This window comes from Lepidochelys kempii, chromosome 13 (genome assembly GCF_965140265.1).
Source record: "Lepidochelys kempii isolate rLepKem1 chromosome 13, rLepKem1.hap2, whole genome shotgun sequence".
Classification (NCBI taxonomy): Eukaryota; Metazoa; Chordata; order Testudines; family Cheloniidae; genus Lepidochelys; species Lepidochelys kempii.
The window spans coordinates 18,156,155-18,170,560 of NC_133268.1; the positions used below are offsets into that span (position 1 = coordinate 18,156,155).

At 43.6% G+C, this 14,406-nt stretch overlaps 1 protein-coding gene across 4 annotated transcripts in view; it reads left to right on the forward strand.

Moving 5' to 3' along the window:
• The window catches only part of SULF2 (sulfatase 2), a 248,480-nt gene that overhangs the window by 164,545 nt on the left and 69,529 nt on the right, over positions 1-14,406 (forward strand). For all 4 annotated transcript variants that reach the window (XM_073309507.1, XM_073309508.1, XM_073309506.1 and 1 more), the window contains one exon: positions 11,992-12,143. In XM_073309507.1, the coding sequence (XP_073165608.1) occupies positions 11,992-12,143 (152 nt within the window). The remainder of the gene's footprint in view (positions 1-11,991; positions 12,144-14,406) is intronic.

Genomic DNA, 14,406 nt, shown 5'->3' on the forward strand with positions numbered 1-14,406 from the left:
CAGCTTTTCAAAATCATATTGATGCACAACATCTCTAAGACACCCTTATTTTTTATGACTGCAGAGGCTAATCCACAGAGTGGTAAGGTTACAATCAAACTCCAAGCAACAACTCTAATGCAGCTTCTAAAGACGGCTTTTCTAAGTGCTCAGACTGATTGTATGTGGCCCATACTGTTTACAGACTCATCTAGCACAGCAGCAACATGTGGTTTGGTAGGGTAGTGGGAAAGTTTGACTTGTATCCAGCTCAAAGACAAAGCAATAGATTTTTTTGAAATCTCTTAATGGAAGAGTCTAGCAGAACAGAACATGGTACAGTAACTCCTCACTTAAAGTCGTCCCGGTTAACCTGGTTTTGTTGTTAGGTTGCTGATCAATTAGGGAACATGCTCGTTTAAAGTTGTGCAATGCTCCCTTATAACGTTATTTGGCAGCTGCCTGCTTTGTTCACTGCTTGCAGGAAGGGCAGCCTGTTGGAGCGAGCTGGTAGGGGCTTGGAAACAGAGTGGACCAGCAGCCCCCCTATCAGCTCCCCACTCCCCTAAGTTCCCTGTAAGGCAGCCGCCCATCAGGCTATCAATTGCCAGCAGTTCAGCTGTCCTTCCCCCCACTGCCATGTGCTGCTCCTGCCCTCTGCCTTGGAGCTGCTTCCGGGAGCCTCCTGCTTGCTGTGAAGGGGAGGGGAGAAGAGGGGGGGCTAATTTCAGGGTGTCCCCTTGCCCCCTACTCCTGCCTGCCCCTCCCCCCCACTTACCCCTTCTCTATATAGAGCAAGATGGGCACAGGACAGAGAGAGATTAATGGTGCAGCTGGTATCTCAACTTCCTGATCTTTTTAAAGGCAATGTACTTAGAATGGTGTCAGGGGCAATGCACATCTCTCTCTCTCTCTCTCTCCACTATTTCACATCATGATGATTCAGGCATCACAGCTTTCACCATGCAAAGAGGAAATGTTACATCTGAAGACTGGAGGATAAATCCTAAGAATGTGATTCTTTTTGGGCTTGTGTTGCAAAAAGAGGTAGTAATGCCATGTGGTCAGTTTCTAATGTACTATGCTTTGAGGAGTTTGGGGAGGAGGGCAGAGGGGGAAGCATTCTGGGAAAGTAGCAAACTAGAATAGTCACAGCTGGCCGTCAAGATCTGTAAAGGTTTGAGTGGACTGACCTAGTGGCAGGGCATTGCATTGCTAAATTGAGTTCTGAATTACATTTCCAATGTTACTGCTTTTCACCTCTGGCATCAACTGAGGGAAACAATGTAGTCATGTTTCAGAGTAACAGCCATGTTAGTCTGTATTCGCAAAAAGAAAAGGAGTACTTGTGGCACCTTAGAGACTAACCAATTTATTTGAGCATAAGCTTGAAAGCTCATGCTCAAATAAATTGGTTAGTCTCTAAGGTGCCACAAGTACTCCTTTTCTTTTTGCGAATGTAGTCATGACATTCTTGGCAGTCTCCTATCTAATCTTAAAACAAACCATTTTGAGAATATGGCTGATAGGGCTTTTCTCCATTCAGCACGTGCTGGCTTATTTCAGGAAAAGGGATCTGGGCCTTACAAATGTAATCTTGCTTCCTTTACTTGAATAGTCCCATTGGTTTTAATGGGAGCACACTCTGTCCCATTGTTTCCATTGGGCCTACCTACCTGAGAAAGACAAACAGGAGTTGGCTTATTATCTGCATTCTTCTGTTTTAATTCCTTATTGACCACTTCAAAATATTTTGGTAAAATTCTTCTCTTTTAGTTGGCTCCACTCACCGCCCCCATCAGCCAGCCTGAGCCAGTAAATAACCACTGGGACTGAGCCTTGGTTGCAGCTGAGGAATGTGCATTACAGACTCAGGAGGGTGCACAAAGATATTGTAAAACGTACCTTTATGTTCCCTTAGGTGTGTACCAGACCCATCCCCTGGCATAAATTAGAGCAGTCTAGTGGCTGCTGTAATTGCACTGGCTGCCGATGGCCCCCTAGGTTTTTTAGAGCAATCAGGAATCAGCGGATCATCGGGATATCCTTTTTCACTCCAGCCCCAAATTCTAAATCAACTTCTGGGAGAAGGGGATGGGTATGGGTCCTGACCCCTACTCAAACTCTAAGCCAGTAGAGGTTTCTCTGCAGTGATGGGCGGGGTACACAAGCTTTAGGGCAGCTTTGTGCCGACAGCACACTGTAATGCACAGTGTGCAACAGACTTTTTAAAGAATGCACCTAATACTTCTCTTTCTTTAATTCTAGCTGACTGTTAAGTTCCTCAAAGATTTCATCATTTTCAAGGACTATGTGGCAGATGCACTAAATCTCTGATTTCCAGCAAACATTTCCTGGTTTTAAAAAAAAAATCCCTGTGAGCCAAGCTGTGCCATTGCTTGTACCCAAGAATCAATGGAGTTGGATGGGGTTTGAGGTGCAAAATGTGGCCCTAAACTCTCCTTTTCATCTTTCAAAAAGGATTTTGTGTATAAGAACCTATTGTATATTTTCTATGGCTCATAAGATTTATAACTATTACTGAGCTAATAATACTTATGGCCAATATTTTAACTTTTTGCGGCAGAGCTACAATTCCTATTATTACTAAATGCTAAGGGTCAGATTTTCAACTGGTCAGTTCAACACAATTTTCAGAAGAGCTCAGGAGCTCAGCTTCCATTTAGGCACCTAATTGAAGGCCAGATTTTCAGTAGCGCTACCTAATGTACTGAGGTCTTTTGAAAATCTGTCCTTTTATTTTGGTGCCTAACAGAGCTGAGCTCTTCTGAAAAACTGTCCCTGAGGGACAGATTTTATACTGACTACCATTGGAGTAAATGGCCACATTCTTAACTGAGATCTATCAATGTTACACCACTTTAAATCCATTCACTTTGTTGGACTTAATCCTAGAGTACACTACCAGTGTGAGTGCAGAATTCGGTCCGATGTGAGTTCTGAACTTGACCTTGAGAGTTTGTGCTTGTTAGTCCACATAAATACCTTGCCTTGCTGAAAACTCTCTCACTTAGAATCATAGAATATCAGGGTTGGAAGGGACCTCAGGAGGTCATCTAGTCCAACCCCCTGCTCAAAAGCAGGACCCATACCCAATTAAATCTTACACGTGATTTTGTCTGAATGCCTTTTACAAAGCAAGAAAGTATTACAAAATAATTTTGGCTAGATACATAATAGGAATCAGAGCAGAAATGCTGCTTTTCCATTCAAAATTGAATAGTTGCAAATTTTAGTTCAAACACTTGACCTGGAAAAATTAGAAACAGAAATTCAGAGGAATAAACAAACTCATATGGCAAACTTTCAGATTGGCAGCTAAAAACCTTAACAAATGGTTGGAAAGACGGCTACTAAAAATATATCAGAATGAACACAAAGTTCTACAAAGTACTTGACACATGATATCCAATTTGGAATGTAGAAGGTTAATGGTTATGGCACAGAGGTTTGAAGTTAATTACTGCAGGTGTATGCAGTTTAACAGGGTGTTAACTGGGTAGCAGGTGGATATAAATAAGTAGCACAGGGGGTATATAAAGAGTTTTGAGGGGAAGAAGTAATAGTATAAACTCTTAGCTCTTGTACCCCGTAATAAGGAGAAACCTGACTTTGCTTTTCTGAGGTTCAGTCTTCATTGCACTATTTTGTTAACAAAACTATTTAGAAATATAAATCTGTATGCTAAAATTTGGGAATCATGTAAATTAAATTGGAGATGAGAGAGCCCTATTAGGCTGTTTCTAGGTCATTCAACCCAGGGCAAGAATGCTGCTTATAATATATTTTTCTAGTGCATAATCCCACTGTAGGCTTAAATATCATAAGAGATTTAGCTTCCACTGCTTCTCATGGGGGAAACTATTCCATAATGTAACATATCACCGTCAGGATGTTATTAATGATATTCCCCCTGTGCATTTGTTTCTTAATTTCATCCTGTTACCTATTTTAAAGGAACATAAGCACTCTGATTTTATGGTTAAACTGAAGTGCATAAAGATTCTTGATCCCTAGTTAACAAAAACTTATCTAAATAAAAAAGAAACTATGATTATATAGCACTAAATATGACTTGAACTCCATTGTCAAGGCGAATGAGTGAAGAGAAGTAACTGTGGCCTTGATTCTGTCTCTCACCAATTTTACATTCATGAAACTCCATTGATGTCTGCAGAATTACTCCCAATCTAAACTGGAATAAGTGAGATTAGACTCAGGGTAAATCTACACTACGAAATTAGGTTGATATTATAGAAGTTGATTTTTAGAAATCGATTTTGTACAGTCCACACTAAACGCATTAAGTCGGCGGAATGCATCCTCACTACTGTGGTTAGCATTGACTTACGGAGCGGTGCTCTGTGGGTAGCTATCCCACAGTTCCCGCAGTCTCTGCCACCCATTGGAATTCTGGGTTAAGCTCCCAATGCCTGATGGGGCAAAAACATTGTCGTGGGTGGTTTTGGGTACATGTCGTCAGTCTCCTCTCGCTCCATGAAAACAACGGCAGACAGTCGTTTCGCGACTTTTTTCTGCGCAGACACCATACCATGGCAAACGTGCAGCCCGCTCAGCTCAGCTCACCGACACAGCTGCTGTTGTGTCCTGGGTGCTGCTGGCAGCAGACGGTGCAGTAGGTCTGCTAACCATTGTCATTCACCGCTTCCGCTGCAACTCTGCTCTCCTGCAGTTCGGGGGGTCTGTTCTGGTCCTCCTGGGTACTGCTAACGGTCGTCATACACTGCTTCCGCTGCAACTCTGCTCTCCTGCAGACGCCATAACACAGCAAGCATGGAGCCCATTCAGATCATCGTGGCAGTTATGAGCTTTGTAAACACCTTGCACATTATCCTGCAGTATATGCAGAATCAGAACCTGAAAAAGCAGGTGAGGAGGCGACGGCAGCGTGGTGACAAGAGTGATGAGGACATGGACACAGACTTCTCTCAAAGCACGGGCCCCGGCAGTTTGGCCATCCTGGTGGCAATGGGGCAGGCTCATGCCGTGGAACGCTGATTCTGGGCCTGTGAAACAAGCACAGACTGGTGGGACCGCATACTGTTGCAGGTCTGGGATGATTCCCAGTGGCTACGAAAATTTTGCATGCGTAAGGGCACTTTCATGGAACTTTGTGACTTGCTTTCCCCTGCCATGAAGCACAAAAATAAATAAACACGCTTGCTTTTAAACCATGTATTATATTTACAAAGGCACACTCACCAGAGGTGCCTTCTCTGGCTTCATGGTCCAGGAGCCCGTGTTGGGAGGGTATTGGCTCCAGGGTGATAAACAGTTCCTGGCTGTCGGGAAGAATGGTTTCTCCACTTGCCTGCTATGCGCTATCATCGTTGTCCTCCTCCTTCTCATCCCCAAAATCCTCATGCCTGCTGCGTGAGAGTCCCCGCTTGCAGGTGTCCACAGAAAGGGTGAGGTAATAGTAGGAGTTGCATGCAGTTCATCATAGAAGCGGCATGTGTGGGGCTCTGACCCAGAGCGGCCATTTGCCTCTTTGGTTTTTTGGTAGGCTTGCCTGAGCTCCTTAATTTTCATACAGCATTGCTGCGGATCCCTGTTGTAGCCTCTGTCTATCATGCCCTTGGAGATTTTGGCAAATATATTGGCCTTTCGTCTTTTGGAACGGAGTTCTGATAGCACGAATTTGTCTCCCCGTACAGTGATCAGATCCAGTACCTCCCGTTCGGTCCATGCTGGAGCTCTTTTGCGATTCTGGGACTGCATGGTCACCTGTGCTGATGAGCTCGCCACACTGGCCAAACAGGAAATGAAATTCAGAAGTTCCCAGGACTTTTCCTCTGTACCTGGCTAGTGCATCTGAGTTGAAAGTGCTGTCCAGAGTAGTCACAATGGAGCACTCTGGGATAGCTCCTGGAGGCCAATACCATCGAATTGCATCCACACTACCCCCAAACTTGACCCGGCGATGTCGATTTCAGTGCTAATCCCCTCATTGGGGAGGAGTACAGAAATCGATTTTAAGAGCCCTTTAAGTCTACAAAAATGGCTTCGTCTTGTGGATGGGTACAGGGATAAATCGATCTAACGCTGCTAAATTGGACCTAAACTTGTAGTGTAGACCAGGGCTAAGTCCCTTTATCCTTAATTCCCAGTGTTGCGCCTTGGCATCACAGCCCAGGTGGGATGAAATGAGATGAATAATTTCCCCCATCATTCTAATGATCCAGCTAGGAACAGCCTCTTAATTTCCACTTGAATTTAGAGCCATGGAAAGAGATTTGAATATCCTTTCTGTTGTAACATTTCATTTTTTGGAAATGTATCCTTAAAATCTAAAAATGATCATAAAAAAGCCTTGTAAGAATGGGTAGGGAGGAGCATTGACTTGAGAGTTTGCCATGATCGTAAATGCACTCTTTTAGATCATTTTCAAACTGAGAAGTCTGTTCTTTTGGTTTTGCTCTGTAGACTGCTTGTTGTCAGGCCAGATTAACTTTTTAAACCATGAATTTGGGGATCTAATATATTTATAAATTAATTGTTATCAAAAGAAATCTTTATATCACAACAAGCAGCAAATTATTACGTGCTCTGTTCTTGTTTTTTATCCTTCAGCAAAATGTTTCTTCAAACTCTTGCTGCAACTCCAACATGCACTGAAAGCTGTTCCAGGTGGTTGGGAGTGGTGGAAACTTTGGGGAGCCGAGAACTTGGTGGGGTCATAAAATCTGGCAGGAGAGGTTACCTTGTATACAGGACTTGTCATTTAGTTTCATCCTATCTGCCGTAGACCCTGCTTCACCTATTCATGGGAGAGACTATGTTGTGTAGTCGTTTTTTTAAACCCACTTTATTATTACATGTATAAAAAGCATTTAAAACCATCTGGATATATTTTTACAGTTACTTCATAGACTGGATGTTGGAACACAGCTGTGCATATATAGCTGTGGTCCCTGAAAATGTTTGCTAATGAAATCCTGGAGCAGTCTTGAGCTGGATGCACTGAAGGCTTGCATTCTCCACTGAGCAGCTGTCTATTTTGATGGGCTGGACTGAAGCAGAAAAAGAAAATTGTGTTAGACAGAAGCTTTACGCTATGAAAGCAAAATCTTCCCCAGCAGAAAAAGAGCTTTACTGTAGCTCCATATTCTGTAGCACAAAGGAGCAACGTTCGGAAGAGTTTAAATAATGAGCTTTTTAAGGTTCTTGAGAGGAAGGAACGGAGAAAGAGAGATGTGAAATGGAAGGTTAGAAACAGTAGAGAAAATTACTTTGACATCCATGAAAGATTATAAAGCTGTCCTGAACATACAATGGTGGATATGCAAAAGGTGCTGGAAGGAACTTCCCTCCGACTTTCCTTTAATGCCTCTGCTGAATGACAATGAAGTAATTCTTTGCAGAGTCCTGCTTTCCTGCGTTCTTTAGCTGGCTCAGCCAAAGGCTTGAGGAACTGACTGGTAAACTGGAAACTGGGCTTCCATGAATGGGGTGAGGAGCGGTGCCAAATTACTCTGTTTGGATATAATATATGGGTGAGGCACAAAAGCCTTTAGACTGCCTTGTACATACCTGTCACGGTAGACAACAGTCAATATCTCAATCCATTATCCTCTGATACTGGGCCAAAACAAAACAAAATCTCCTGCTCTGTTTAGTTACCCACATATCATTGTGGTTTGCCTTTCACTTTCTAAATATTGGATGTTGCTCAGAAAGCAAAGTCATTTGAGAAAGTATTTGTGCTGTACAACCCTCTAAAACAGAGGTGGGCTAAACTAAGGCCCTCAGGCCCCATCTGGCCTGCGGGAACATCCTGCCTGGCCCCTAAGCTCCCAGCCAAGGAGGCTAGCCCTCGGCCCCTTCCCTGTTGTCCTCCCTCCCCCGCAGTCACGCTGCCGTGCGGGCAGCACTTTGGGCAGCGGGGCTGTGCGCTGCTGCAGGGCAGCGTGGCAGCATGTCTGGCTCCAGCTGGGTGGCGCGGCTGCCAGACATGCTGCTCTGAGCAGCATGGTGAGGGGGCCGGGACGGGGGGTCCCAGGAGACAGTCGGGACGGGGACCGGGGGGATTGGATAAGCATGGGAGTTCTGGGGTGCCTTTCGGGGACGGGGGTGTGGATAGGGTTGGGGGGGCAGTCAGGGGACATGGAATGGGGGGTTGGAGAGGGGGTGGAGTCCTGGGGGGGCCGGTTTGGGGAGTGGGGTACCAGGAGGGGGCGGTCAGGGGACAAGGAGCAGGGTGGGTTGGATGGGTCAGAAGTTCTGAGGGGGGCAGTCGGGTCAGGAAGTCGGAGGGGTTGAATAGGGGGCGGGGGGCAGGCTGTTTGGGGAGGCACAGCCTTCCCTACCTGGCCCTCCATACAGTTTTGCAACCCCAATGTGGCCCTTGGGTCAAAAAGTTTGCCCACCCCTGCTCTAAGAGGACGTGACAATTTTTATCCATTTACAGTAAAGTGGATTTTGCTTTGCTAGTTGCTGTCATCTTAGTTTGTCTGATTTTTGTGACTGTGGTCTCATTAAAGTGGGAAGTGTCATCTGTTAATTAGAACAGGGGAACTAGAATTCTTCACAATGCTGCTGACTCGGTCACAGACTTACAAGAGAGAAGGTGGGTGAGGTAATATCTTTCACTGGACCAACTTCTGTTGGTGAGGGAGACGAGCTTTTGAGTTTATACAGCCCTCTTCGGCAGTTCTGGGAAATATAGGGCTTGTATTCACCTACAGAACTACAGCAGTGCAGCTGCACCACTGTAGCACTTTAGGGACGACACATTTATGCCAGCAGGAGAGCTTCTCCCATTGGTGTAGTTAATCCACCTCCCTCAGAGATGGTAGGTATGTCGACAGGAGAAGCTATCCCATTGATGTAGCTCTGTTTACACAGCGGGTTAGGTTGGTATAACTGAGTTGCTCAGGGGTGTGGATTTTTCACACCCCTGAATGATGTGTGTATATATACCTATACAGATCTATGGTGTAGACCAGGCCTCACTCATGTCACAGCTAAATACAAAATAGAACAGATTGTTTAGCATAAATAACTAACACACATTTCAAGGGCCCATTCAAGGTGAAGTGGCCCATTAACACCCTTGGAGAGAAGAGGAAGTGGGGAGGAAAAGCAGAGGGGCATGGTGGGGTTGCTGTAATAAGGCATGAATCCAGAGTCACTAGTCAGTCCATGACTTCTGGTGTCTAGCAAAGTTATGGATTTAAGCTCCCAGGCTTGCCTTTTGAAAGTGTTGTGCTGGTTTCCTTTGAGGATGACAACTTATAAGTCTGATATAGAGTGATCGCTTTGTGAAAAGTGTTCATCCACAGGTAATGTGATTTTTTTTTTTTGTCTTTTATCATTTTCCTATGTGAGTTCATTCAAGAGCTCAGTGATTGTCTGGTTTCACCCACATAGTTGCTATCGGGGCATTTAGTGCACTGGATGAGGTACACCGCGTGTTGTGATAGGCATGTGTAGGACCCATGGATCTTGAAAAATGTGTTGTGGAAGTTGTTGATCACTGTAGTAGTGGAGATATGACTGCAGGTTTTGTGCTGTGTCTGGTACTGCATTGAGTTGGTGTGTCTTGGTCTGTGAGGAGCTTGCTTCTGATGATGAGCTTGGAGAGGCTGGGGGGTTGTTTGAAGGCAAGAAGAGGGGAGTCAGAAAAGATTTCTTTCAGGATGGGGTCACCCACCTTTCCTGTAATATTCTGGGATCAACATGGCTACGACACTGCATACAGACTTACAAATCAGTTAACCCACCTGTGGCTCAGTTATTCATCTGTAAAATAACAAAAACGATGTTAACCCACGTTTGAAAAGTTGTTTAAGCTCCTAGGATGACTTGCAAAATATTTACTGTATTTATTCATTCATGTCTCTTCAATGGATCTTCTATTTCCACATACTGTCTTCTGTATATTAGACCATAATTCTTTCAGCACTTACATCCGTTTTAAAAGATCTCAGATTTTGACTCCATTAGTCATGGCTAGGGAGACACATTACTTGACCACCTTAATTTTCTGTTGAAGAGGATGATGGATAAGCTTTTTCCAATTACATTTTGAAATTCTGCTGTAGCTCTTCAGGTCGGTCCTTATTCACTAAATGTCCCTGGGAAGTTGTCCATTTATTCACTGCTTTGAAATATTTCCATCTTTATTGCTAGTCCCGTGTTCCCCATAGTGCTAGTTCCACTGAGCTTTTGGGTCAGATTCTCAGCTGGTGAAGTCAGTGGAGCAATGTCAAGTTATGCCACCTGATGATCTGTCCCTTTGTCCTCAGGTACATTTTACCCATTATTTTTTTTATCATATCTAGATTGTGCACTTTAACTTTGCATCCGATGAAGTGAGCTGTAGCTCACGAAAGCTCATGCTCAAATAAATTGGTTAGTCTCTAAGGTGCCACAAGTACTCCTTTTCTTTTTGCGAATACAGACTAACACGGCTGTTACTCTGAAACTTTAACTTCTGTGTCTTATCCAGTAGGAACTGTGCTATTGGTGGATGATAAGGGGATCTCTCTCACATTGACTTAATTCACTTTGGGAGAAATCCTTAGATGGTGCAAAAAAGCATATTTCTATTGACTTCATTGTAGCTGTAGCCATTTGCACCAGCTGAGAATCTGGCCCACCAATTTCATGAAAATCCTCCAGATATGCACAAATGTAAGGGAGGTCAGAATCAGGCACTATTGCTAAGATTTTCAAAACTGCCTGAGGAATAGGGAATCCAATTCCCAATAAAAATGTATGGGAATTGTGTGTCCAAATCCCTTAGTCTCCTTTGAAAATCTCAATCTACAGCTTTAGGGGAAAATGCTGATCTCAGATCACTCTACTGCAATCTTCTGCTCTCTCTGCATACACATACATGTCAATTGACAAGAGCATCATCGTGAGTTGCCACATTCATTGTTGAATTCTGGGTTAAAAATCTGTAGAATCTAAAGAGGAACGAGTGATAGCTCTGCTCTAGCCCACTGTGGGTGTCTTTATTCATATAGCAAAGCATTAACAGTTGAGATCCATGGGAGTTGAGTATGAAAAGTGAGTGGGACGTCATTGTCAAGATCCACTCTGCAGATTTGACAGGAGAATATTGCCATAGACCTTATCAGAGTGGATAGAACATTCGTGCATTTCAGCACAGCAACCTTACATTTGTGTAGTAATTAGACAATATGTAAATTATTTAGTGAAAATTGTGTGCTGTTAACTTTTAACATATAAAAACTGCTGTACCAGGATAGCATCACTGGGGGTATTATAACATCCTGGTGAATTTGAGCTTTTTCTGTATAATATTAATATTTTGTATTTTTCTCCTCCATTTTCTGTTAAGTAATTTGTGTCAGTGTATCTGAGGCTTACAGGAGACTGGTCAGTCTAAATAGCCATTCCAGGAGGAAGACTCTCACACCTGCATAGCTTTCTTTAGTGTCTCTTATACTCTTCATTTCTTCTGCCAAACAGGCTGCTGGTCCATTTCTTTTAAGCCTTTGGTTTGAAATTTCATCACTTTGTGAACCGCCTCATTTGTTGTTGGGTCTCCCACACCAGCCTGATGCTGCTGAGCGCTCACTTAGCTGGAGATTGCTTAAATGTGTGTAACCAATAAGAAGAGGGCAGCTAAATTGGGTTGTTCAGGATAGGATGAGGTAAAGTGGCAATTGACATTATTTGAGACATGTTATGCTCAGTTTCACTGACCCTGAATGTGTCAACCACTGTTATAGGTACTTTAAATGCAGTTTCAGTTATTCATTTGGTCTGGTTTATTTCTTATACAAGTGGTGTGTAAATGCAAATGACCTATAATGTTAGAGAGCTCTGAAATTCAGGGAAGGCTGTACAGAGAATTTTGTAAGACATCTCACTATGTGCAGTCCATGTTAAACGTACCTGGATGAAGACAAAAACTGAAGTGTGTGGTAAAATGTGGTCTCTGAGGTGCTTGTATTATACCTACTTATTCTAGCTCTCCTTTCTCTCCTCCAGCTTTCTTTGGGAAGTACCTTAATGAATACAATGGTTCCTATGTGCCTCCTGGCTGGAAAGAATGGGTTGGATTACTTAAAAACTCTCGCTTTTACAACTACACACTCTGTAGAAATGGCGTGAAGGAGAAGCATGGATTTGACTACTCTAGGGTAGGTCCTATTGATTTATTTTGTATTTTTTCCTTTTGGACATGATTGCAAGAAGAATACAAACACTTTATGGATTCAGTCTAAATTAAAGTATTCTTTTCATAATTGAAAGACAGTGTACATTCTTTTCATAATTGAAAGACAGTGCTAGTCCATGTACACGTCCTAAGGCTGTAAAAACTTCTATATGTCTTACAAGCTGAGAAATGGATTTAATTGCATCAAGACTGGTAAATTCCACTGCTCTGCACTTCAGTTAACACTCATGGGGCCGGCCTCTGGCCTGTTAGTGGTGTACAGCTGGAGAAATAAAACTGACTTCAGTGGGGTTTCACAAGTGTAAATGAAATTAGTATCTGTTTCTTTCTGCTTAGGGTGGGTGGGTGGATTGGTTTGTTTGTAAGTCGAGTGACTTACCGGTACTCTGGGGCCAGCGCCTAGGGCGGAAGGGGCGGTGTTGAGGGGGTCAGAGCCAGCCCCAGCCCACCTTGTAAGGTAAGTCCCCCCCCCCCCCACCGGGGTAGCAGCAGCTGCCCGGGACTCCGGGGGCTATTTAAAGGGCCCATGGCTCCCCTCTTCTACTGCTCTGGCCCTTTAAATTGTCGCCGGAGCCCTGGGGAATTGGTGGGGTTCCAGCGGCTATTTAAAGGACCGGGGCAGCAGAGGCAGCTGGAGCCCCGGCCCTTTAAATAGCCCCCGGAGCCCCCGCTACCCCAGGGCTCTGGGGGCTATTTAAAGGGCCCGCGGCTCCCCTGCTTCTACCGCCCCGGTCCTTTAAATAGCCGTCGGAGCCCTGGAGTAGCGGCGGTGGGGCTCCAGCGGCTATTTAAAGGGCCTGGGCGGTAGAAGCAGGGGAGCCCCAGGCTCTTTAAATAGCTGCCGGAGCCCTGCAGTCGCTACCCCAGAGCTCCAGCAGCGGGGCTCTGGAGGCAATTTAAAGGGCCTGGGGTTCCAGCCACCGGGGTGTACTGGCTTACTTTCACCTCTGTTTGTATGTGTGTATTTATTAAGTGAAAGCCTGTTTCATGGTCACAGTATGATAATTTTGGGGAGTCCATAGTGCATCACACATTAAAACCACACCACCAATCCACACATTAAAACTGTCCTTGTTATGTGAATGCTGTGGATGTGTAACTGTTACATATATCTCTTTCTAAAGTACTTGAGGATACTCTACCTTGACTTAGCTCACTAAAATGTTCAGCACCCATCTCCCCAGCACAGGCCCCACCACTTCCCTTTCTCATCTCACGCTGTATAATGTCTACTAACAAGGAGAATGTTTACTTGAGCAAAATGCATGCATTTGTCAAAGCCGCCAGCTTGTGTGATTTCCTAAAGTGGGTTGCAGAATCTCTGATTTATGGCTGTAAATAATTTATTGGTAAACTCCTTTGGTTAGAAAAACTGGAACCTGAAGGAAACAGTTCAAGAGTGAAACAGGGCATTGTTTGAAGGAGGGGGGAAAAGCAAATGGTTGCTAAGTGACATCATGTGGTTCTGGATTTAGAAGTAAAAGGTTATAATTATAGTTAACTATAACTATAATTAATTCTCTCTGTAAGATCATAATCATTTGTAAGATAGTGGTGGATTGATCAGTATTGGAAACATGCTACTGTATGTTTCCTTCCCTCCTTTTATGTTTTTCTTTTAATAACTAAATTGTCCACTAAGAGACAAGTTGAAGTAACGTGACTTCAGAGAGATTGTTTTAATGACTCTTCCACATCATAAAACAAATACCTTTTTGTTTCTAACATCTCTGCCCCACTGGCACATAAGTTAGCAAAGCCCAGTTTAGTGCTTCCTTGAGCTATTGACCTCTTAGTTGTACAAATTAAATATTTGAGATCCTAATTAAATACAAAGTTCATATTAAAGGATAACTGTCATGTTAAGAATTATATTTTTAAAACAGATATCCTTATTAAAAATACCGTTAAAGAAAAAATCTCATTTTTAATATTATTATGTTAGTTTACTTTTTGTTAACTCTTATTTTAGACAATTAAGACCACAATTTTCAAAAGTGAGTATTGGGCACTGTTCCCTCTAAGCTGTGTGCGTGTGTGCGCACGCACACAGATCCTAAACCCCGCGCACATGGCGAAACACCGTGCGCACAAAAATTTACACAGAAGCATAACAATTTGCACAGAAGAATTTTTTTGCGCACACAGCCTGTCAAAAATTAGAGGGAACATTGGTAGTGGGTACATGCTCTCTGAAAATCAGGCCCATTAAAAATATTTCAAGC